The 25,387-nt window shown below is 39.5% G+C and overlaps 1 protein-coding gene across 3 annotated transcripts in view; it reads right to left on the bottom strand.

Moving 5' to 3' along the window:
* LOC119488288 (ephrin type-B receptor 1-B-like) overlaps positions 1-25,387 on the bottom strand; it is a 99,955-nt gene that overhangs the window by 17,022 nt on the left and 57,546 nt on the right. For 2 of the 3 annotated variants that reach the window (XM_037769808.1, XM_037769809.1), the window contains exons 8-14: positions 24,115-24,190; positions 22,694-22,818; positions 12,206-12,371; positions 11,783-11,888; positions 9,677-9,738; positions 9,381-9,578; positions 2,742-2,989 (exon numbers count right to left, since the gene is read on the bottom strand). In XM_037769808.1, the coding sequence (XP_037625736.1) occupies positions 2,742-2,989; positions 9,381-9,578; positions 9,677-9,738; positions 11,783-11,888; positions 12,206-12,371; positions 22,694-22,818; positions 24,115-24,190 (981 nt within the window). Of the gene's footprint in view, positions 1-2,741; positions 2,990-9,380; positions 9,579-9,676; positions 9,739-11,782; positions 11,889-12,205; positions 12,372-18,497; positions 21,157-22,693; positions 22,819-24,114; positions 24,191-25,387 lie in introns of those variants that run through there. The other variant, XM_037769810.1, reaches the window with a different exon arrangement.

Consider the following 25,387-nt stretch of genomic DNA (forward strand, 5'->3'; position numbering starts at 1 on the left):
ACAAAAGCCACAGATCAGAGGCAAATCGGTCTTGGTTCAGTGCTTGCAAATCGGCGCTCAAGCATCATGTGTGAACTGCTCAAAGATGCGAGCCAGCCAAAAGGTTCGCCAATGCATTGCAGATGCATTCCAGATATCTAGCCTATTAAATATGTGGATCTGTCGGGGACTCTGTCAGGGAGCTACAGCCAATGAGAGCGCAAGAGACGAAACACAGACCAAAGTTGTTGTTGGACCTAGAGAAAACTTGCAACACTGACCAAAGTTGCTGTTGGACCTAGAGAAAAACAGGCCCGGAATAGTAAAGACGTGTGGAGACAGGCAATTTTTGTGAACATGTGTGCCGATGACAACATCAACAAGCACGACTACGCCTGTGTCATTTCTCGTTTCATGACAAAACGTAGTTTGGAGACCTCATCTGGGATTCCTCCCAGTAAAAGATGTTGTAGTGCGTGACCCCCTGTCTCCGGTCAGTCATGTAATGTGAACACCGACTTAAAGTCTCCCGATTACAAGAGAACAAGTTGTGTAGTGTGAACAGTACAGCGATCTGATGACTTTGAAAGTCATGTATTGTGAACTTGGCTTAAACTGACACCGCATTTTTGTCATCTTAATTTGAGAACTCATGCTGCATGTCTATAGTTTGTCCTGTACAGTACGAGATGCTAGTTAAATCGGTTATTTTCACTTTGAATAGAATGAAGCAGGTTGACCAACACTGCACACACGAGGCTGTAAAACAGGCTCGTAGAGTTAATAAAGTAAGAATTAATTATGCTGTTTTTTCCCTTTGGAGAACAGTTCAGCTAACCAAAGATGTTTTTAAGCTGGAATAATTAAGCAGGGACTTTGATATTACTCATGGATGGGTTTTAGCTGTCCCGTAGATGTACAGTATGTGATATGATATAAACGTGGTGCATCATATAATTGCAAACATTTTATTCAGATCATTAGGAGGAGCTGTTTATAGAATGATGAAACCATTTTTGAGAATTAATCCTTAATGTGCATGAGCAAACATAACATTCCTGAACAGAATAATAAAAAATCAACAGTAGAACCAGATATTTTGAGGAGCTGGAGACTTGTTGTTGTTATGAGACATGTTTACGAAAACCTTTTTGCTATTTTGCTCTTTGCAGCTTTGGGCCAGACAGTCTCTGTCTCTTAGAAACATCCCTGCTGACATAGTTGCAGTTGAAGGTGCGTGTGTGTCTTTTAATTCACTTTGTGCATCAAACCGCGTCTTTGATGCTCTTCTAGCCTAATCCTCTGCAGGCAAAACCTTCTTCTACGGGCACACACACACACACACACACACACACGCAGACACGCATACACACACACACACACACAGATTGATCCTCTGGGTCTTGTGCCTGCAAGATGGTCACGCTAGGACAGCAACACCAGTGAGATCGATCATCGTGTGTGTGTGTGTGTGTGTGTGAGTGTGAGTCAGCGGATGATTTCTGAGTCAAAAGGGGTCACGCTGTGAGAACCAAACATCAAAGAGTTTCTCTTTCTGTCTTTAGAGGCACCTCGAAAGGAGGGCAGATCAAAGAGACAGACAGACTGACAGACGTGTTCGCAGGAAGAGGAGGAAAGAGCAGCGGAAGGAAAAGAGAGGAGAGGAAGAGGAGCACGAGGTTGTTTCTGTCTTTGTGTCTCTTTCTCCCAAAACTCCCTCTCCACTCCTCCCCTCTATGTCTCTTTTCTGTTTGGGTACTTTATGTGTTTGGACTATAGACCATTTCAACGGAATCACATTGCTAGGCAACAACTTGGGTCCATGTTTACTTCCTGTCAGCTGATGTCATTCACTTACACTGCAACAGGAAATAAACAGGGGTTGCGTCTGAAATCCCATACTAGTACGCTAAAACAGTATGTGAGATATTTTAGTATGTCCAACACCTTAGTATGAAACCAATACTACGTGAATTGCATACTATTTCCTATGAAATACTACAGTATGCAACGCTGGATACTACGGAGCCATAAATATCCCACAATGCAATGTGACAACGTTCAAAACAGACGTTGACGGACAGCTCTGTAACGTCAATAACGCTTCAGTTTAACTGTAAGTAGATTTCACTTTGCTAGGCGTGATATGTATTTTGAATTAATTCAGACTTTGATTCTCACAAGTTTTGGTCACATGAGGTTGGCACTGGTTACCATGGTTACATGTCTTTCATGGCAGCTAAACTCAACACTAGAAAGCTGATAAAAGTATGTAGACCTTAGGTTGAGACTCTCAACTGCTGGTTCCAAGGTCAAGAATGAACTGTTAGAAGCTAGTTCACTGTTGTATTTCCAACATGTCTTATCTGTTTTATTATTGTTGATTTAAATAATTTTAATATTATGGTTAGTTACTTTTTTCCATTTTATTTTATTATTATTTTTTATTGTCTGACTTTATTTGCCTCCTTTCAGTCCTGATGTTTATGATTTAACCCTTGTTCAACCATGTAAAGCACTTTGTAACTTTGTTTTGAAAAGTGCAGTATAAATACAGTGTATTATTATTATTATTATTATTAGTAGTAGTACTAGTCGTATACGATATCTGACATTTGCAGCTTTAATACATAAATATTTGTATTGAAATCAGAGTTTGGGGTAATTGTAGTTGTGCAGTACACATTCCTGCACTTACACTGATAAAATAGCTACACATGTATAGTATGTGTCTGTGTGTACAGTGTGTACGTGTTATTTACCCTGAGAAACGAGTCAAGTGCTCCGTTCTCCATGAACTCAGTGATGATCATCGTAGGCCGGCTCTTGGTGACCACTCCCTCCAGTCTGATGATGTTTGGTTGGTCAAACTGACCCATGATCGACGCCTCGGACAGGAAGTCCCTCCTCTGCCTCTCGGAGTAGCCAACCTTCAGGGTCTTGATGGCAACGAGAATTTCTTTTTTCCCGACCGGCTTCAGGCGACCTTTGTACACCTCCCCAAACTCACCTGAGGAAGGAGAAAACATTATGTGGCTGAATTTAAAACATTCTGTCTAAAAGCAAAATTAAAAAGGTAGAGTATACATTTAAGGCTCTTCAGAAAACAGTATGTTACACAGCAGGGAAACACAGGTACATTATTAAGGAGGATTGTTTTTTTTTAATGCTCCTTTGAATTCAGAACCCTTAAATAAATTATTACACATTAAAAGGGGAGAATAAATACTGTAACTGCATTTTAATCACATTTTATGATGTATAAATGAGTCACCAGGCGATCAGATGGGCTGAAGTTCATACCATTTATCTACCATTTATTATTAAAATTCCTCCAGCATATTGTCCTTTGCAGCAGGTGAGTGGGTCAGTAGCGAGAGGGGCAGGGTGTGTTAAACATATAAACACTCTCAGTCGTGGGAGCTGCCCTCTGCACTCTCACGGGCAAATTCACAAAGAATGGATTGTGGCCGCTGACACCACCACGAATTGCACATCACTTTCAACCGATACCCGCCCCGTCTCAAAGTCCAATTTACAAAAGATATTGTGCTAATGATAATACAGCACAAACATGTCCATAAAGTTTTGCAGTAGTGTGCGATTTATCCTTTTTTTTGCGTGTGATTGCAATTACCCATGTGGCAAAGTATAAATGTTGCCTTTGCGGCAAGAACAGAGAAGTCAGAACGATGGCAGAGACGAAAAGAAGAGTACAATTTTCAGACTGCGATCTACAGGTCCTGACCGACGAAGTGCATAGGCATTCCTCAAAACGTCAGCCAAGGAAATTTAAACGAGAAAGAGAGAAACCATATTTGAGATTTAATATCCCAGCCTGTCAGAGCTCTTCAGTTACCACCAACTCTCTGAAGACACTAATAATTCCACTGTAACTGCGTGTGGCTATTATCGCTGATCTTTGTGAATTGGACTGTTTTTAGAGTGAGGCTCATTTGCATAGAAAGGGGCCCATTTTGCACCAAATGTATGCATATTGCATCATTTTAATACATGCAAATAGCTCAGGAGCATTGAGAGGCTATTTCCTTGGCAGCACAGTACATTTCACCCTTTGCAGGTGCTTTGAGATTTACACGGTGGCTTTTTGTCTAATTTGTGCAGGTTTAGCGGTCGCAAAAGCCACGCAATCCTTTTGTGAATTCACCCCTCAGTGTCATACTGATGGCCATTCAGCAGCTTTGCTCGAGCAGATTGAGGTCAAGGGCTTTGCTCAAGGGGGCACTGATGGTATTTTTTGCAGACCGAAAGAACAACAGCATTTGAATCCCCTCAATAGCTCCTCTCCGGGGTGAGAAAAGGTTCGTAGAAGAGGTGGCAAACAAGATAAAAGGGACAATGCCATTATTATTATTGGTACAAGGTGTACACCTGAAGTTTTAGCTTGTGGTTTAAACAAAGGCAGCCGGATGACCTCATGTATAAAAGAGACTGTGCTGAAACACAAAGTTCATAGGTTCAGTCCCTGTCTGCAGTTTAAATTGTCTAGTAGGCTAAAACATTTCCTAACTCTGTTCATGAGCCTCGGAGCACCAATTTATTGTCCTGAGGTCTGTATGGTCACATAGGATTGTTAGCTAGGTAAACTACTTAGTATTAGCCTCCTGAAAAGAGGTAATAACAGGTGTTTTCAGTTATTCTGGCTGATTAGACCTCTGCAAAGTTGGGCCAGAGCTTCAGAGGTCATAAATCTCATCTACCAATAAGAATGATGAAGGTGTAATTTGTCCCGCCTTAACAGGTGCAACAAAGCAAACTGAAGACTCAAGAAGATGTCAGTCAATTAAAGTCTATACACGCCAATACAGTCCTGAAAAGAGGTCTTATCAGCCAGATCAACTGAAATCACCTGTGTGGGTGTTCAGAGGCTTTAATAACATAACGTATTTATGAAGAGTACTTCTTTATAAGTTTCATAAAGCAGTACTGTGACCCAGTAGGTGTTCCTTATTGTTAATGTTAAACTGACATTGTATGAGACTTGTTCAAATTGGACCAGTCTGTGCAATGTCCCAGAATTCACTTGTACAAAACAAAAGCCACACAGTGTGGAGGAGACAAATGCAGTCCTGTGACAAAAAAAAAAATATTATTTTATGATTCTCAGTTTTTCCAACATTACCTTTCATAGTCTTTTTTTTGGGGGTGGGGGGGGGACGGGACATAGAAATCGAATAGGAGTAGAACAGACATTGAACTGTTTTCCGTGGTCATTTGACTAGTACAAAAAAAAAATGGCGACTGTTGTTTGTTGTTATGGTAACAACAGAACACACGTCAGTGGGGCAGTTAAGTGTGGTCGTAGCTCATGGGGAGGAGAAGCCGTAGCGCTGCCGATGGCCACCAACCCACTGTTAGGCTCATTTTCTGTTACCAGTGTAGCATTGAAGCATGGTGGAATTAGCAAGCTAGCTAATAACGGCTGTGTCTAGAGGGTAACCCACAAATTGCTAAATCTGATCTGAAATCTGCAAAAACTCTCCCGAGACTCGCTGCCGGAGGACCAATCCTAACCTTAACTATTCAAGATCAATGTCTAACCTTAAACAGCTTCGCGACTTGCCATAAATTGGTTTAGTTAAGACGGAAGTTAGCCCACTACAGCTGTCGCAATGGCAACGGCACACAGAAAAATGTCCGCCGCTCTGACCTTCCTGCTACGTTGATTAGAGGGATGTCGGTTCTACTATTCTATGGGCAAAACTGTTAAACTAAAATCTTCATGTGTCTTTCGGTATTGATTTCTATATAGGTTGCTATATTGATCTGTGAATTAGTTGGTCGTGGGTGGTTGCAATGTCAAAAATATGAACCTAAAATATGAACCGTCTTGAACTTGTTCAATGTACAGAACATTTCCTGCCGTGCTGGAGACACAGATGTCTTTTGTCAAAATAAATGCAGCCATATGCTGCTTGGGGACATGAAAATTGAATATCACTTCAAAATAAAAGTCCTCATCTCAGAGATATAAATCATGTGTGAATAATGGATGAGTGATGGGAATTGGATGACAGGCTGTGTCGTCCTGTCTCACTGTGATCTCTGCTCCACATCTCACTGCTCATTAAAAACTATCTACTGTCACTGCCGTAAACCAGCTGAAGTAGAGATGGATGGAGGGCAAGGAGGATGAAGGAGGATGGAAAGAGAGGATGGGTGGAGGAAGGAGAGATAGGGGGGTGTAGATATGAAAGAGTGAAGGATGGAAATGAGACAGTGTTGATAATAAGGGAGAAGAGGAAGGATGGAAGGATGGACGTAGAGAGGCGAGATCCGGTGACATGTCACTTCCTCTTTTTCTAAAATAGAGGTGGTCAAGGGGAAGATGGAGCATTAGAAGAAATGTTCATTGGTTTTATTCTTGACTTAAATCTACAGTATATCTAAATACAGTTTAAGTAAATTAACTGGCCTGTCAGGGGAGATATTATTGCCCCTTTCTATTGTAAATTAATGTGTTTCAGGGCTTAAAGTGCTTTTTTAAAATTGTATTTCTTACAGTGTGAATGATAGTAATAAGGAAAGAGGAGAAAAAAGGGGTGTTATCACAGAGAGAGAGGGGAAGAGAGAGTGAGGTGAGATATTTTTATCATCTCCTTAGGGTGCCTTTTTCTTTTATCTTCCCTCCTCAATCTGTTGTTCTGCCTTTTCCCCCCTTGGTTCTTTGTTTTAGCATTTCTCTATACGCAAACAAACTCTAAAACTCCAGAGGGGCTGAATCACAGAAAGAGAGACGAAGATGGGAGGAAGTATCAAAGAAATACAGAAAGAAAAACAAAAAGAGAAAGTCGGAGAGAGGGGGAAAGAGAGTGAAAGAGATGTGGAAACATTTTGACTTTCTATCGCAGCAGAATGGGAGAGATTCAACCGTTTAAGGGCTCAAAGCCCGGCCACATCTCATATCACCCGGTTCATATTTTCCCCTCCCTCCCTGTGGTTTTCATCCCTCCTCTGTCACCTCTGGTTGAGGTGAGAAACCTTCCCCTGAAAGAAATAAAGCGAGAAACGGAGGGATTACGGAAAGCCTCTCAGAGTGGCTCAACAGACCAAAGCCGAAAGCACATACTCTCAGCGGTAAGGGTCTGAATCTGGTTCATGACCTTTATCACCCGGAGCTCCATGGCAATTTGGGTTTGATTGGTTTTGGTCCAATGACAGAAAAAAAAAGAAGTTATGAGTTAACTGGGGGATAACATTTGGAGTAAAAACATTCCCCCATCTATTATGGCTAATTAATCAAAAAGTAAAAAATAATTAATTATTGTTTATTAGGAAACAACAACTGGGACAATTGACCACGTTGCTAAAAAAGCCTTGTGCCTACCCTTGGCAATGGCCAGATCAACCTATTTGACTGACTACGTCCTGCTGTGTTGTGTTTGCACTCTGTTAAAATTAAGTGCATTGTAACAGAGACCCAGAAAACAACCAATACTTCTAGGCAAGAAATATTACTATGTAATGATTTTTTCTGATTAGTTTGCAGTAATTCAATTTAATTAAAGGTACAGTGTGTAGGATCTGGCGGCATCTAGTGGTGTGGTTGCAGATTGCAACGAACTGAGTTCCCCTCCGCTCACTCCTCCCTTTCCAAGACTGTGGTAACGTGAGAAGCCAAGTGCAAAACCGTGGTAACGGCGTTCGCCTCACTCAGAGGCCGTCCTTACCATAATAACACTACTTCAAAAGCAACGGAAGTCAGGCGGTGGTTGGCGGTACCACAGTTTTGCACTCTGGGCTCACGTTACCGCAGTTTCACAAGCATGTCGGAGAACTACGGTGGCCTTCAGGTAACGTAAGAATGCTTAAGGCTTTCTCTGGAGTCAGTGTTTGGTTTGTCTGTTCTGGGCTACTGTAGAAACATGGCGTATTCCATGAAGACCAGCTCCTTATGTAGATATGAAGGGCTCATTCTAAGCTATCAAAAACACAATTCTTAGTTTCAGGTGATTATAAACCAATGAAAACATAAACATTGTATTCCATTTCTGCTAATAGATCCCCTAAAATGTTACACACTGGACCTTTAAATACAAATTTACTAAGAAATATGCACAATATGAACTGAAATAATTCACTAGATTTTGACACAAGGACTTTACAAGACAGGGCTACAAGATGAGGTCTTAATGCAGGACACATCTTAGTTTATAATTGTAAATTAATCAAAGTACCAAAAAGCGACTGAGAGTGAACCTGAGCTTTTAGAGTTGTGGGGTCCTGAGGCAGTTAAATGCTGTGACGGTGCTCCTATAGTAGGTGGCATTGAGCTTTCATGAAAAAGAGTTCAATATTTAATGTGGAAATGATATGGCCTTATGATATGTCTTTGAGACCTTGAATAGGTTATTTATTGATAAATCTGATGCAAAAAAACAAAATACATTAAGCATTAATATCACCTGCAGAGCTTCAGGTTATTCTTCAGTATTTAGTATTAGCAACAGATTTTAAGGCAAAATGCGAATTAATTAATGAACAAATGTGAGTTTGATCTGAGGGGCAGTTTTATGATAGACTTTCGGATATCCAAATGTCTCTTTTTACAAATGTAGCCCAACCATTGATGAGTAACTGGATGATGCTGATGTCTGGATGTACTCCTTTTTTTACACTGCATTTTGTGAATCTATTTATGACCTTGTGTGGTGGGTTTTGGCATGTTTTACATATTTGTATTTTAGGTTTTATGTATTCTATTTCTGCTCAAATCTGTGTGTGTTCTGTGTTTCACCTGACGTTGAACTCCTTTGGGGGAATAAATCTTAAGTGAAATGATTGAAGATGTTGCATAGTTTCAGTACTCAGGGATCAATGGTAAAAGAAGGTATTTCATCTTAGCAACTGTAAACTGTCTTTTTTGTTTCTTATTGCCATCTTTTTTTTCCTTTTTTTCCATCTGACAGCTAACCCCCCCCCCCAAAAAAAAATGCAGAGGATGCTTTGGGACTCCATTTCACATCCAACTTTCTCTATTTGCCAAACATCACACAGCATTTTTACAGTTCAGATCAGATAGCCAAAGAGAATGCACGAAGACAGTTTTAATTTATTCCTGTGAAAGTTTTCAGCATGAATAAAACATCTCTCCTGACTTCAAAGGGAGAAAAAATAAAGCAAAAGCAATAATAAATTGGCATTGCACGTTTCCAGATCTTTTTCATTGACACACACATCTGGCACAGTTGAAGAAATTGATTAATTTACTGTAGACTAGCTGATGTTTCAAGTGACAGTTGTTGGTCTTATTAGAGGAAACCAAGGTTTACTTTTCTAACATTCCCTTCTGAAGCAGTTTTATAGTAGATGTGAACATGGACTGTGATTTTTTTTTGCACAGTAATCATGCATTTTCATTTGAGGTATTTTTACTCTACCTGATCCAATGACTTCTTCTATTTTGACACAGGAGGGGTCAATTTCCTTTGCAAACTCCCGAACTGCCTCGTTGGGGTCCTCGTAGGTGAAAGGGTCGATGTAGATCTTGACCCCCGGTGAACTATGACCTTCAGACAGGGTGGGAAAGGTCACCGTTGGGGTGGTACCACTGAACATGTCGGGCCTCAGAGTCACCTCTGAGGAAGAAAAATAGAAAATGTAAATATAAACGCTGTTTTAGAAGTTTGGTGTATGTAAATGTATGGCTCATTTAAAGTTTCAGCACTGGTCGTACCTCCTCCTGCGTTGTACTGCTGCAGCTTGTCACCGTATACGCTCTCCTTCAACTGCCTTCTTCTGCAGACAGAAACACAAAAGGAGAGATTTTGGGGAAAGAGGCAAGCAGAGAGAAACGTTACACAAAAGTTAGAAAAGTTAGAAATACTAATTGGATGTCTTCTCTTGAGCTGAGTTGAGGTAAAATAAATAGTCATCCTGAATGTCAAAAAAGATTCTGCTTGAGGGAAGGAAAAAGTCTTTTAAGGAATTCATTAGTATTAGGTGGCTTGTTACTGTTCTGTGTTGTCAGCTCTCGTTTCCTGCTTCACCTGAGGATGGAACCAAAGAAATGCACCCTGTAATATTTTAATACGTCAACTGATCTTCACAACAGACACCTTATACCACATAAAGGAGAGACAGCTTGTCGCTTGCTATTTCTGGGAGGTCACATTACACATTACAGACACTTCAGGCATATCGGAAAGTCCTGATCTACTTTAAAATCGTTGTGGAATCAAAAGTAAATCAGTTTTGTGCAAAAACCATATTGTCATTGTTCAAATCATGCATCTCTAGTAATTGCAAATTTTGTAAATTGCCACGTCAAGCAAGCTTAGAAATACTTTCTCCTCATCTGCATTATATCCAAAACGTTTTGTGTAATGCATCATAACAGTAAGTCTTATTCAATACAGTATGCAACGGCATATGGGGGCACAAAAAGTAAATTTAGCAGTTTATACCTGATAGGTTAATTGTTTTAGGTTTTTCCCAAATATCTCTAAAAAATTCCCAGATTTTTCTAAACTAGCAAATTGGTTTAAACCAATATTCACAGTAAAAACTGTTCTCTTGTTGTAAGAAAAATTATTAGAAAATGCAAAAAAAAGCTGTTCAAAATGCACCAGACGCCCTCAAAATAATGCATAAAACAATAAATGATTAATGTGAAAGTTTATTTTTGACCTTGGAAACATTATTTTTGACAAAAGGTAGACTTAATACCTGTCAACCACATCTCACAGTGTTCGTCAGCAGTTTGCTCAGTTGTCATGGAGATGGCTCAGTTTTCATCACATGACCAAAGTATGGAGCTTCACATGATAACAGATGGTCGTATAAGGGGGAGGGGATCCTACACCTGTTACCACGTGACTGAGGCTCCAGACTGTGAGGTGTGGTTGAAAAAGTCTGATTTCCAGCCCTACTTTTTTATAATTGATTTTATATCTGATTTTCACACATATCAAAAGATATTTAAATATATACAGATACATTCCCCGATTAAAAAAAGGGAAATGATGAGCCTTATTGAATCCTATCAAGTCTGTACATGTTCAATGCCTCGATTAAGGACATTTTGATTGGACAATTGAAAGTATGTAATCAATGTAACAGGATAGTACCTCTACCTTTTTCTTTTAAAACATCGTCTTTTTATCCATCACTCTTTTAAACATCATCTTTTTATCCATAATTATTTTACATATCTATCTATCTATCTATAGTCTTGCCTTAATTTGATTTGCACCCTGACTGCCTACCACCCCACCCCCTCTCAAGTACACACACTGTACACAGTCACATATACACTCCTTGATTTTGATCTTTGCCCAGTTCTGTTGGCTTTTTAAGTTCTTTATTATTATTTTTAATTAATTTGTTCATGTTATTTTTTTTTAAATTTATTTGTTTATGTTATTTATTTATTATTTATTTATTATTTTTAATCCGTTTTTATTTTGTTGTTTTATTCATATTTCATTTTATTTTATTTGTTATAAGAAAAAACAAACAAACAAAAAACTATTCAACTGGCCCGACATGGGACATACTGCCTCCCTACCGAGTGGGCTCCTCCACCATCAATGACTGCTTATGGATAGAAAAGGGCAAACACCCTGAGCTATCTACCAGAATCACGATCTACTACTGCTGCTGCTGCTGATACTACTACTACTACTACTACTACTACTACTACTACTACTACTACTACTACTACTACTACACCAACTACTACTACTACTAGTACCTCTACCAGTTAGGATATACCTGTGACACACACATGAATGTAGCTTGTGCGTGTGAGAGAGTGTGTACATGTATGTCAGTGTGTTACCTGGTACAGATGATGGCAATAGCTACCAATGAGACGATACACACTCCACCTACTAGAGAGCCGGCAATCAGAGAGAGCTGCTGTCCCAGCTCTGACTTATACTCATCTGCAGAAACACACAGATTGAAAAGAGACGCATTATTTCTATATTTTTGATATAGACACTCTCACATACACACAACTGAGCAAAATATACACGTAGTTTCTCTCTCTCTAATACATATAAAATATAATTTACAAGGCTCATTTTACATGACTGCAACACACAAATTCATGCACACACACACAAAGTAGGGCAGAATTTAATTACTTCACAGCCAGATTTTCACTCTTGCTCAACCTCTCACATTCCCCCTCTCAGTCCTGCACTCTCTATCCTCTCCACCACAAAACCCCCACCGACACACTCCACTGCCCACTTACCGTCGGTGAGCGTATGGAAGAGCATCTCCTTGCTGTAGGCTCCGTAGCCGGCCACGGTGCGAGCCCTCACCTGGACCAAGTAGCCGGTCCCGGGCCTCAGACCCTCCAGAACAACATTGGGTGTTTCGCTCAGGACCACTGAACTGTTCAATACTGCCGACAGGGACTGAAGAGGAGGTTGGGAGAAAGATGAATATGTTTCAAAGTGAGCCAAGACAGACCATAATACTTCCTCAGCCACAGACTAAGGGAGACTAAATTTAGTACTCAGTTTTGGCCTTCAGCTAAGACAAGATTAATTCTTCCAAAGTTCCAGTCCAAACTGAGACATTCACCATTTTCAAGCTGTGATACCCTGGCAGGACGTAACGGCAACATCTTGAAATTGAATTTATCTGGTCATTCATTCATCTTGTCACACCACACCAAGTCTCCATCACATTTTTTGTCATTTTTCATTTCCAACAATAAAAAAAGAACAGTCCAAATACCCTCGACTACAATTTGTGTCTGTGCTCCGTACTCTTAAAATATCTATACTGTATATATGTCTGTATGTCTCCATCTATCAGTTCACATCTTAAAGGGTCAGTTCATCGAAATTACTAGACATTTTTACACTTGCCTTGACGGTACAATGTCTAGTCGTGGAAATAGATTTTATTTTATTCGTCCATATTGAGGTATCTGCCTCTATAGAAATACAGTGGAGGAGGATGGAATTTTTTGTGGTGCTCAAAGCATAGAAACAAATAGTTTTCCAGAAATATTGTCCCAGTTACTCAGAATAATCCACAGACCTCACTGTGAACAGGTTTTATTGGAACTACTTCCTATTGAAGGAAAGTCATTATGAAAACTGATGTGTAGATTTTCCACTGGGTCATGTTGCTTTTCCCATATTTTTCACTATTTTGAGCAGCATAAGCAAAAATCTATTTACACTCATTGTACTGGGGTGGGGCAGGAGTTCCAAAAAGGGCATATCTCAAAAACCTCAGCACATAAAAGCGCTGCACTGTAAGGCACCACTGGCGTTGAGTGATAAAATATGTGTAACGCTTTGAGGGTGAACTGAACTGACCCTTTAAAACCGTAACTTAACACCAGCAAGAAACACTTTTTTACTGTCCTCATTGCCTTACATCCAACAGTGATGTCATTATAGCCAGGAGTACACTTCTGTATCACAGCAGTAAGGTGAGAAGTTAAAACAACTGAAGGCCAGCAAAAACAAGATTTTCAGCTGTTGTTAACTTGCTCTATTCAATTCAATTTCAATCTATTTTTATATCGTGTTAAATCATAACAGAAGTTGGTAACACTTCATTTTATAGGTCTGCAAATTTCATGGTAATTAGATGATAATTAGCAAGTAAACTATTTCAAATTGAATTGGAATTACTGCCAAATTACCCCAATATTTACCTAAAGAATTATCGAAAATTATTTTGTTTGGCTGTCTTGACTTGGGACTTGACTCAGGACTTTTATTATTATTATTTCATATCTATTATAAACATTATTTAATAATAATATTCCGCTATTTCCCAATAGCTGGTAATTGCCATTCCAGGAAAAAAATACAAAGTTAATTGATATGCTTTATTTCCATGTCTGCTGGTAAATAGATAATAAATAGCAAAAAACTTCTTTGAAATTTCTTTAAAAACTCCCTGAGTCATGACATTAGCTACCAGGTTACATTTGTGTAGACAATAAGTCACACAATGGTGAGATATGTGCCTGATCAGAAGTGTTTATTAGTTTTGGTTTTCCAACTCCGATGAACAGCAGCGCACAGCAATTTTTCAAGCCTAAGGGCCCTATTTTAATGATTATATGCTATTTTAGCATATAATTATCAACTCATGTTTATGATAAAGGAATTTTTAGATACATTTTGAGGTAAATATTATGGTAATTTGGCAGTAATTCCAATTTCAAATAGTTTACTTGCTAATTATCACCTAATACCATGAAATTTGCGGACCTGTAAAATGAAGTGTTACCCAGAAGTCTCAAGACACTTTTCATATGGAGCAGGTCAAGACCGTACTCTATAATTTAGAGACACAACTAGAGATCCCTCATGAGCATGCATTCTATGCAACAATGCCAAGAAAACACTCCTCTATAAGTACCTAGCCATGTTTTTAAATGACATTTAAAAAACTCAAAAACAGCAAGTTGTCTTTACAGAAATATTTTACATTTTACTCTCTACTGGATAATCGTCACGCCTCGGTGGGAACAGATTTGATGCAAACTATAGTCTACTGAATAAGTAAGTTCTGTAGATATACTGGGTCATTGTCTCCAGGAAGACATATCACCATTAAATTTGACAAAATGTAATTTTTCAGTGTTTTGTGCAGCACAAACGGAATTCCATTTACTCCCATTTAACTGGAGCAGTGACAGAGAGGGCAAAAAGTGAATAATTCAAAGCTTTGGCACATAAAAATAAAACCATTTGCATTGCAAGACACCACTAGAGTTGAAAAATAATATTTTGTTTTCAGTCACTCACTCATTTTGTCCCTGTACAGTACCTTCTCTCTCCTCTTTGACCTCTTTGACCTGTTCTGTCCTCCATCTCATGCGAATATAACAAAGCGATAATGCAGTTAATTAGTCATTGCTCTCAGGGACCGGTCTACCAGAGCATTTGTGCCTCTTTCCGTCCAGTCCTCCTCCTGAGGTGAATTAGACATCAGACCTATCAGGCCTATCTTTATAAACCCAAGGCTTCAACCTTTTACCTCTATCTTTTTTACGCCGGTCGTCTATGCTTCCTCTCACCCATTTCATTCAGATAAAAAGATTTTATACTGCAGCGAGATCGAAACGGTCCAGAGGGAACGACAGATACGGTGTGGTGACGGCATGAAAGGACTGGGGGAGGCAGTCATGTCATGAGGATGAAGGAGGTGGAGGGGTCGACGGCAGAGCGAGGAGGAGAGGAAGAGAGACGATGAGGAGGAAGGTTCAGGAGGGAAAAGAGGGTTGGGTCAGTGAGGGTTGGGGGTGGAAAGAGAAAGAGAAGAGAGAGGAAGAGGGAGGGTTCTCAAAAGAGGACATGCAAATGAATAAAAAGGGGTTAAAGATGATTGAGTTTTTATTACTGGTATTATTATAATTCTTAATAACAATCCCCTTGATTATCTTAATCCCTCTTTGTTGTTGCTTGTGGCTATTTTTTATTGTTACTGTTGAGATATGAGATGTCTTGTGTCATGTATTAATGTTATTCCTGTGTGCCACAGTATCTTAAAGAGGACCTATTTATGCTTTTGTGCTTTTTCCCTTCTCTGAAGAGTTTGGTTCGGTTGACCAATCACAACAGTGGGCCAGCTGACCAAATCAGAGCAGACACGGACAGAGGGTGAAAAAAGGTGCTGCAGCACAGCCGGTATGAGAAAAGTAAAGTGTTTTTTGAACATTAGCGCATGTAAACATGTTCTAGTAGAAAGTAAAAAGTATGCACCTGATAGGTCCTCTTTAATATACTGTTTTTAACATCACTATGCTCTAATTTCTTTTACTGCACTATTATTATACTGTACTATGACCAGCCAGATTCCTATTGTCATAATTAGGACACAACACATGGATAACTATAGAGTTTGCAGTGTTAAAACCTGGGGGAGAATAAGATAGAGTTATATTTGGAAGTGGCCACAGAAATGGGGGTATTGTGTTGTGCTGGGGTTTGGATTTGGAGGTGTGTGTGTGTGTGTGTGTGTGTGTGTGTGTGTGTAGGGGGGTGGGGTGGGGCTCTATGCTTGCCATAGTGAGAAGGTTAGGGGGCAACCCATCTGGGAAGGTCTGGAAGCCAGAGATAAGTAGTGGGGAAAAATCCTGCCTCCCTGTGCCATATCAAATTTACAACATTAAAACCTCATTATCTATAGAGGGGCTATGAGGGAAGGAGGAGGTGAGGGAGGGATGGAGGGAAGGAAGATGGAGAGAAGTACCAGAAAAGGTACGGTACAGCTGTCTGGTAAGAAAAACCTGTCCTCTCTCTCTGTCTCTCTATCTCTCTCTCTCTCCAGGCTTATCAAACTGCTCCCCGAGGACTTCTTCACTTGAAGCCGTGAGCTAAAATTAGTCACTTCATGTGGTTGGCTCGTCTACAGCGTAAAATGCAGTATTTCTCCCTTCTTAAGATGCGTATCAAGGAAGAAGAATGACAAGACGAAACAATGAAAAGACTTAACTGCCAGCTTTTGATTCTGGGTCTTAATTGGCTTCCATGTTAAATAATGTTAAAGCAAAGGCAGCAGCAAATAAGGCCGGCTTACAGTAAAGTCGTTGCCCTGATTTTGACAATGTAAGTGTTTTATCTGTGACTGTCAGACTGCAGCTACAGAACATCTCTCAGCAAGTGCACTTCTTCTCACTCTGTCCTAAACTCCAACTCTAACTCACTCTAATTGCTCTCCGAGAGGCAGAATCTCAACTTTCTCTCTCTCCCTTTGTATCCTCTATCTTTCTCTGGAAGTTCACTTTTACCCAAACTGTAGGAAGTAGCATCCCCATCCCCAAGTGCAGCACCCCCGCCGCTTGTTGCATTTTGCATTATTTATTTCTGTGGCTCATTACCGGTCCAAGCTTATCAAAAGTTATCAAATGTTTGTTGACATCTCATTGCGTTTTGAAGATATTGACCAATGAACTTTAAAAGGGCATGGCTCAGCACATCAATAGACCCAACTCCACAACAGTCGGGCCAACCATCAACGAAACATGTAAGATATGTTTAGGAAAGTACTTGGAGCATACCCTAAAAGTTTTATTCAAATCGACCACTAGGAGGGGCGCTACAAATGCAAAAAAAAAATGGGCGTGGCATATACAAATCAGACTATAAATCAGAAACTGTTTGTCCAAACATTACAAAACTTGCAAGATGCTATTTCATACAATGTTGAACCACGTGTGTAAAAGTATTTTGAAATCGCTCAATAGGGGGCGCCACCAGTTCCAAATTTGGCCATAAATCAATGACAGTCGTCCAAACATCACCAGACTTGGTGGATATTTTTAATTAGGCTGATGTAACATGTGCCCAAAATTATTTCAGAATTTGACCAATAGGGGGCGACAATGTTGCACAGATTTGGCCGTAAATTAATAATCATCTGCCCGATCGTCATAAAACCTGTTAGTCATCTTTAATGCTTGTATCGGAAACTGTCAAAGGTCTAGACCCCTCGCAGCTTTCAACCTCTAACGGTCTGTATTGGCTTGAACAAAAATTTAAATGTAATTATCGGTAGCAGCGTGAGCTTTTCAGATGGTTTCCTATAATATTGTGTACAATGTCCTACATATTCAGACAGCCTCTCCAGCATGAACATAATATTAATGTTTAAATGCAGTTTTTAACCAAAAGCACACTTTAAAGTGTCATGAGCGGTGACTCCTATCTTTATGACTAAAGGACATTTCCTAACTTTGACATTTTCATATTGACATACTGTTTGGCTGACATAACGTTATGAGGTGCTGTCAAAATGGGATTTATTATGTTGCTAGAACTCCATACTGTGCATTTTTGTTTGTCTAATGTTCCAATATGTAAAATTTCCCTTTTTTTATTCCACTGGCATTTATTGTACATGATCACAACAACACAATTATTTTTCAGTACCTTCTAAAATTACTGTTATATATGAGCATATTTGGATCTGCCACCAATACAGTCGAGGTTAGGGACACATAAGAAACCAATGTTGACTGTTGGTAGGAGACCAGATGTAAACTGTGGTTTCTGCTGACAAAGTCAGACAACCTAAGAGATTTTGCTCCAGTAAAACAATTTCACAAGAGAGTCTAAGAGGAGACAGTCACCATTTGCATGATCACAAGATGTTAGTTGTCAGGAAAACTTGGTGTGGACAGTCTTAATATCTGAACTACAGTGAGAAATCTGCAATGTTTCTTCTTTTAACACGCATGAAACACATTCGGATAATGGCATGAATGCATTTCACTAATTGGAAAGCAATAACACTCAGTGAGCTCTGAAAGATCTTTTTGAATTACAGTACATTTCACGGAAGAAGATCAGCAACGAGGAGAGTTACAACCCAGCTATCATTATACAGGAGATTAGACACCGGAGCTGCATGTGTTGACCATATTAGTAGCATTTCAAAATGTGAGAGTAAGACAGGAAAGAGCGGTTGAATATAATATGTAAACACGAATGAGGTAATAAGGGTAGAACTTTTGTAGGACACCAAGATTATACTGTGCATACTTAAATGCATATACCAGCATACATACATTATTACTTAATTTGGTTGAATATTTATCAAAAGCATCAACATACGTGAAGGCAAACTTAGTATATAAATGATATAATGATGAACAGTTGTGTAGGTAGCACACACTGAACCAAGAGAAGCAACCACACTAATAAAAAACGACACACACTCTCTTTCCCTTGTGCAGCACAGTGAAATTATAGCCCATACACTATGTTGTGCTGGAAAATTGGAATCTGTGAGTGAGCCCTCTGGAGGCATGGACTTTAGGACTATGCCTGAGTGTTTTCATCAAACAGAATAGATAAGAAAGAGAGTTGTCAACAGTCCTGAGCATTTACAGTTTGCAGTTATGATTGTATCCCAGAATTTTAGTGAGTTATGGAGGCACCAACTCACCGACAATATGCATTAAAAAGAAAGAAATGAGCGCAGAGACTAGCAGTGGTATCCCCTCCAAAAAAAGCCAAAAAACAATTTTCTTCTTTTATAAAAAGAATAGCTAGATGGCAAGAAATCAAATGTGGGCTGTGGATGAGGAGGCATGTTGTTCTTTTTGGTGTATCTCACACAATCCCTTGTAGGTGCATTGCTCTTTGTTTTTTAATTTGTCTGCAGTGAAAGTCTATCTGTTTTTGCAGCTGTTGGCTCAGCTTCAGAAAAGATGAGGGTATTCTTATGTTTAGCTTTGGGTGATAGATATGCTTTTAATTTAACTTGCAGTCTCCAAATGCATTGCTTCCCACTGACTGAATTACAAAGAAGACATGATATGTCTTTTCTTTGGAGTTTTTTTTTCTGTCCTGGAGCAGCAGTCTTTGATGGGAAAGAAAATCAGGTCCTGAACGTTTCACCCCTGAATCAGAAGCCCTCATTGGTGCCCCGGGTTTGACATTTTTTTATGCAGGCTAGTTTGATCATTGGACTCTGGCAGTGAAGTGCTTTGTGCCTCAGTCTCCTGGTTCACACACATTAGGACCTTGTCCACTACAGGACGGCTGGAGGCTTGATTGCTTCAGTCAGACAGAGCAGAGTGGTAGAGGAGTTTTGATTTCAGCAGCATCCACTAGCGAATAAATGGGTGCTTTTGGTCTTCTTGTCTTTCAGTGATTCAGCTAGGGAGATAGAATGACCTTCCAGTGCTCTCAAGGTGTTGACATACACAGCAAAAAGGAGTGAAGTGACATTTTTATCATCACATTCACTGTTTATTCTCTTTTGCAAAACACTGAAAACAAGCCCTTAGAGACATGGGTAAGGCGCTCAGACATCTGGAGGGAGATTGGAGTAGAGCCGCGGTTCATCCGCATAAATAGGAGCCAGTTGAGGTGGTTTGGGCATCTGATAAGGATGCCTCCTGGGCGCCTCATCTTGGAGATTTTCTTGGCATGTCAAACTGGAAGGAGACTGCGGGGAAGACCCAGATCATGCTAGAGGGATTATATATCTCATCTGGCTTAGGAAAGATTTGGGATCCACCAGGAGGAGCAGGAAGACATCCTTAAGTCCAGAAGTACTGAGACTGTTTTCTTCCATTCTTACCACAGTGGGAAGGATAAAGCAAACTCCCAAAGAGTTTTAATTAAAGGACATAACGACAACTCAATAAGCACCTTTTCTATTAATCAGTAAATCTGCTGATCATTGGCAATGGAAAAGAGAATACCAATAGTCAATTTAGATGTCTCTTGTTTCCCTTCAACCTCAACATCCTGGGGCACACAGATCTTCAACATCCAAGCCTGGATGAATGGATTGTTTCCTGCAGAGATGTGCTACTCTCTGTGGTGGTGTCTTTGGGAAGAAAAGGCTCAAACCTTCATAAATAAAGGTAACTATAAAACAAACCGGTTGTCTGTGATGTCTTCTGGCACATATTGAGACACCAAGGTCCACAGAGACTTTGAAGGCCACATCAACAGAGAGCTGAGGATATGAATCTAGGAAATAATCTCTATTAGTGGCTGCAGTCCACAAACACTGTAACATTCCTCCCCATGGCCCTTGGAAGATGTGCAACCATCACCATGAAGAGCCTATAGTGGAAAAACTGCACCCAAGCTGCAAAATGTGTCATGATATCATTGAGAAAATGAATAAGACTTGTATATAAAACATGCATTTTCATCTCCTGCAGTCATCATCATAACCTATTTAATGATTCAACTAGGATGGCAACAGAAGAACATTTCTTTGGTCTAGTTTATTTTTCTATATATAAATTAATTTGTCTAAATAATTGTCTGAGGTTCTGTTTCTTCTGGTGCTTAAAGTGAAGAGTGGCCGGCACAAGACACACAGGATGAGTTACTTGACCAATTAAATGGGTTTAATTGGATCTTCCAGAGCGCACTGATCTTAATTAGATCCCATATTGTGTGTTACAGCTATGAAACTGTGGCACCTCAAACTACATCAGTTGTTCGTGGAAGACACATACACAGCTTTGTTTGATTCAATAAACCTTTCTTTCACAGTTTACTCGGAGTGATGCAGTCTTACAATTTGACAGGATCCCACTGTAGCCACTTATTAATGAATAGATGCTCATCTTTGCTGCATGACTACGATCAACAATTGATGTGTACTGGAATAAAGAGAGGCTCTCCATCACTGTAAAACCCTGTAAGTGTCACTGCAGGCTCCATGAAATATGCATTGATCAATCCAGACCTATTAGGAAATTATACTGTATGAAAGATGATGCATGAACCCATCGTTTTAACAGACATTGAGCACAAGTGAAGGAGAAAATACATCAATAACGGGAATTAAATCTAAGAGATATGTTGACACGTTTCTGTTTTCAGGTGTCCTCCATTAATCATCACGTCATGTCTATGATGAGCAGCATTCACCACTTTCCAGCCTCTGAACTAATAATAATAATAATGATTCTTTTTATCAACCATTAGTATGCGACAGAAAATAATGAATAATAACAATAGTAATGTTTAAAGAACTTCACATTATTGAGTGATTATTATTATTTTAATGAGACATTGTGGTCAATGGACACATTCAAATACACACCACATCTGTCACATCTGTCATGGTGTCACCGTTTTGTGGTCTAACAGCGGACATTGCTTTATTTAGTTAATAATTTTAGTTATTTGCTGAAGCTGAAGAAATATCTCACAATATGAATATCTAAATCATGACAGGTGCCTCGTAGGGCAGCAATTTGTGTGTGTGGGAAAAAAAATAACTACTGCACACTGTTTTGCTTACATTAGGTCAACCCCAGTTGTAAGGTATAAAAAACCTTACAATTACGCTTGCTGGACTATTATACACGTATTTATTTATTTTTTAGAGTTTGGATTGTTTTAAGGATGAAAAAAAAACAGTTATTTTTTTATATATATATATAAATATATATATATATATAAAAACTGTTATATATTTTTATATATATATATATATATATATATATATATATATAAAAAAAAACAGTTATTTTTTGTATATATATATATATATATATATATATATAATGTCAAAGTTAACGTGATAGTTAATGCAAATTCATAACAATCTGCCTTCCAGCACCTCTAAAGTTCACTAATTAGCACATTATATCACACAAGAACTAAGTCACTGTACAACAGTTATGTGCCGGACTGTTTCTTTGCCGGGAGAACTGATTTCTCCACTGGCAACCTTACATTGACGACAGGACTTCAGTTTGTGTATGGAATAAACAAACGAGATATTGAGTTAATTAGTGAGTTAAGAGGAGCCCTGGACTGAGCCAGCCTAGTTGTTCCCCCATGTATCCACTCTTTATGCTAAGCTAAACTAACCACCCATCCTGGCTGTCACTTAATACTACTGATTCAACAAACAGATATGAGATTGGCATCGCTCTTCTCATCTCAGCAAGAAAGTGAATGTTTTTCTAATAACCTGGACGGTAATGTGTATGTTTTCTCAAGGTGTTTCATTCACCAACTTGACCTCATTTTTTGTGGTCCTTGATTGGTTAATTTACCAATTTATCTGTCCATGCATAATGAACTGTTGTAACTCCTTGTCTTTATACCTGTGAGACTGTTGCTGCTTCTCAGCGAGTCCCGATAATAGATGACTTGGATGTAGTTGATATTGATTTGCCTGTTTTATCGACTCTAATGGATTACTGTCTGTGACCATAACACCAAAAAGCACACACACACACTCACAAACATTTATCATCCCACTCTACCTTGTCAAAGTATCGCATCTCGTAGTCAAGGATAATTCCGTTGGGCTGCTCGGGCGGTGGCCATGACAACGAGAAACTGCGGCTCGTTGAGCTCACTTGGTGCATTATGGGAACTACTGAGGGCGCTGTTAAAAAAAAACACACACAAGAACACACAATCAATTAGGTAGTTAAAAGATTCCCTTGCATCCTTAAACTTCATAAATATGGAAATAGAATGTGTAATGTAATGACATATTACCAAGGATTATTTACACCCAAAGGAGAAAAATGTTTCCTCATCCAAGCTCATGAAAACAAATTACTGCACTTGTCACTGATGGGGAAGCAAGAGTTATGTCTGCAATGCATTTTCACCCATAATTTTATGAACCAGAAGCTCTTGGCTATAATGTATTTCATGGTTTCGCCTCCCGGATCTTTTTACGAGATGGTTCTCATCACATTTGTACTTCATTTGACAGCGTACAGTGAAGAGAGGACGGAATCAAGACACGGATATTGATGCTACACCAGTAACAAATATCAAATTGATGCAAGTTGTGTTGAGGATGTATGCGTCTTACACAGCTGAGTCATCAGGACATCATGGGGCAGCCATACTGTGATACCCCATGAGCCAAAGACTTCCCCTGTAGTCAGAATTTGACAGCCTGAGCGAGTTATCACCTGAAAACCTCACAGTCATTTTTAATATTGCCACAATTGACATTTTCTATATGTCGAGTGAGTTTCATATCCTAAGGTCCCATGAAATACGCTAAAACCTATTGCATAATTTAAAACCTCCCCAGTGCAGTCAACCTGAAAATAAATCTTTTTTTTTTGTTGAGTACTAAAAGATTTCAGGGATAAGAGAGTTTTGCATCCGGCAGCGGTAACAAATGCGCTCAGAAAGCGGCAGGGTGACAATGGATCATGTTTCGATTAGGAATGAGCCCGGGTTGCTGTAGATGAGGTAAATGATGTGTTTTCCATCAGAGCAAAGCGGCTTTTAAATCTAAATTTGGGTAGCGGTGGAAATATCACTTGTGTCTGTCTCTATAAAGTATTGATGGAGCTGTAACTCAGCTCACTTTATAGTCTGTAAGAATTACACTGTCAGAGACGGAGAGAGAGGGGGGGACAGAGAGGGGCGGGCAGGGACAGGGGATAAAGGCAAGAAAGACAGAACAGAGGCAGAGGGGAAGAGGAAAACAGGATGAAAGCTGTGGATGTGCAGGAAAAAACACAGAAGGGGTGAGAGAAAGGGAGACAGAGGGAGAGAGATGACACGCTTATAACATGTTTTATGAATTAAAAAGCTGTAGCTCAATTTCCTTTATCCCCCTTGCCATCCCTCCCTCGCATAATCCTCTGTGCCCCAGGGCATGCTTACACACACATACACAGATGCTTGCACACACAGCGTTCGCACTCACCGGCCTGATTGGTTGTAATGTTGATTGACAGTTGCTGGGCGGGATAAGGGCTCTTGTTGGAGACTCCGTTGACTGCCTGTGGAATAAAAAATGTAATGGTCAGCTATTCCATCGTACAGACATTAACCACCGTAGTTACTGTTGCTAGGCCTGTCAAGCTTTCTGTTCTCACACAGCACATGTGTAGTTAACAATGTTGACGGTGGCAGATTTAACACTCAATACTCTTCTTAAAACATTAAGTGTGTGATTTGACAGAGGTAAATAAAAGCAGGCTTCTCATTTCAAACTAGCAGCTGATTTTGAACGGAGTTGGTTTAAAACTGATGTTTTAATGTTTCCAGCTGACTCGTTTTAAAAGGAGAACCATATAAATTGATATATGATATTGTCCCAAAAGAATGAGGATAAAGCTGCATGTCCTTGGCAAAAAATTAGACAGTTTCACCAGTGGATGATTCATGTAGGAGACGTGGAAATACAGAAACAACAGTGTTCCTGTGTTTCACTATAGAGGTAGTTAGTTCTAGTATAGAGTGCTACAGGAATGAGTCCTAAAACCCGGAAATGAGCACTTCCGATTCCCCCATCTGGAAGTCAATGGTTTTTTTTATATATTTGTTTTGGTTAGATGCCTGAAAAAAGGTCTGTGGTTAACACAAGCTTAAGGGATTTTAACGTGTTGTTCTACAATATAAAATACATCAATAAATATCCCACTCATGAATTTTGAAGCCTTTATGTGTCTTAAAAAAGGCGGTTGCTGACAAGTGGGTAAATGAGACTACTAAACATCATCACGCCGACTCGTCCTCCTTTACAGCCCTGTTGTGTATACTTTTCCATCTAGCGACTGCATTCACGCTTCAAAAATCATAGAAGTGATGTTCATTTATGAAGATTATCTTGCTGAACAAAACGTGTAAGTATCATAAACATGTGTTCGCCACAGATCTTATTTTCTGCAATAATCCAAAACCCAATAGAAAAATCCCATTGGCTTTTTGTCGAGATGCGAGACTGGAGTTGGAGTTGAGAGACTACGTGTACGACTAGATTTTTTTCACAAGTAGCCAGTTTGCAAGCTCATTTTAAACCAATAAAAAGCTAAATCATTGTCAGACGAGGTAGTGTCAAGTTGCGAAACTCTCGCAAGATGGTTAAGTTAAGGCATTGACCTTGAATTACGAGACTGCATTTCGGCCAATGTGTTCTGCCTTTTCTGCTCTCCACACGGACTGTTTACCTGCATTCAACCGAAGCGTGCTCGACC

The sequence above is a fragment of the Sebastes umbrosus genome, chromosome 5, assembly GCF_015220745.1.
Source record: "Sebastes umbrosus isolate fSebUmb1 chromosome 5, fSebUmb1.pri, whole genome shotgun sequence".
In the NCBI taxonomy this organism is placed as follows: Eukaryota; Metazoa; Chordata; class Actinopteri; order Perciformes; family Sebastidae; genus Sebastes; species Sebastes umbrosus.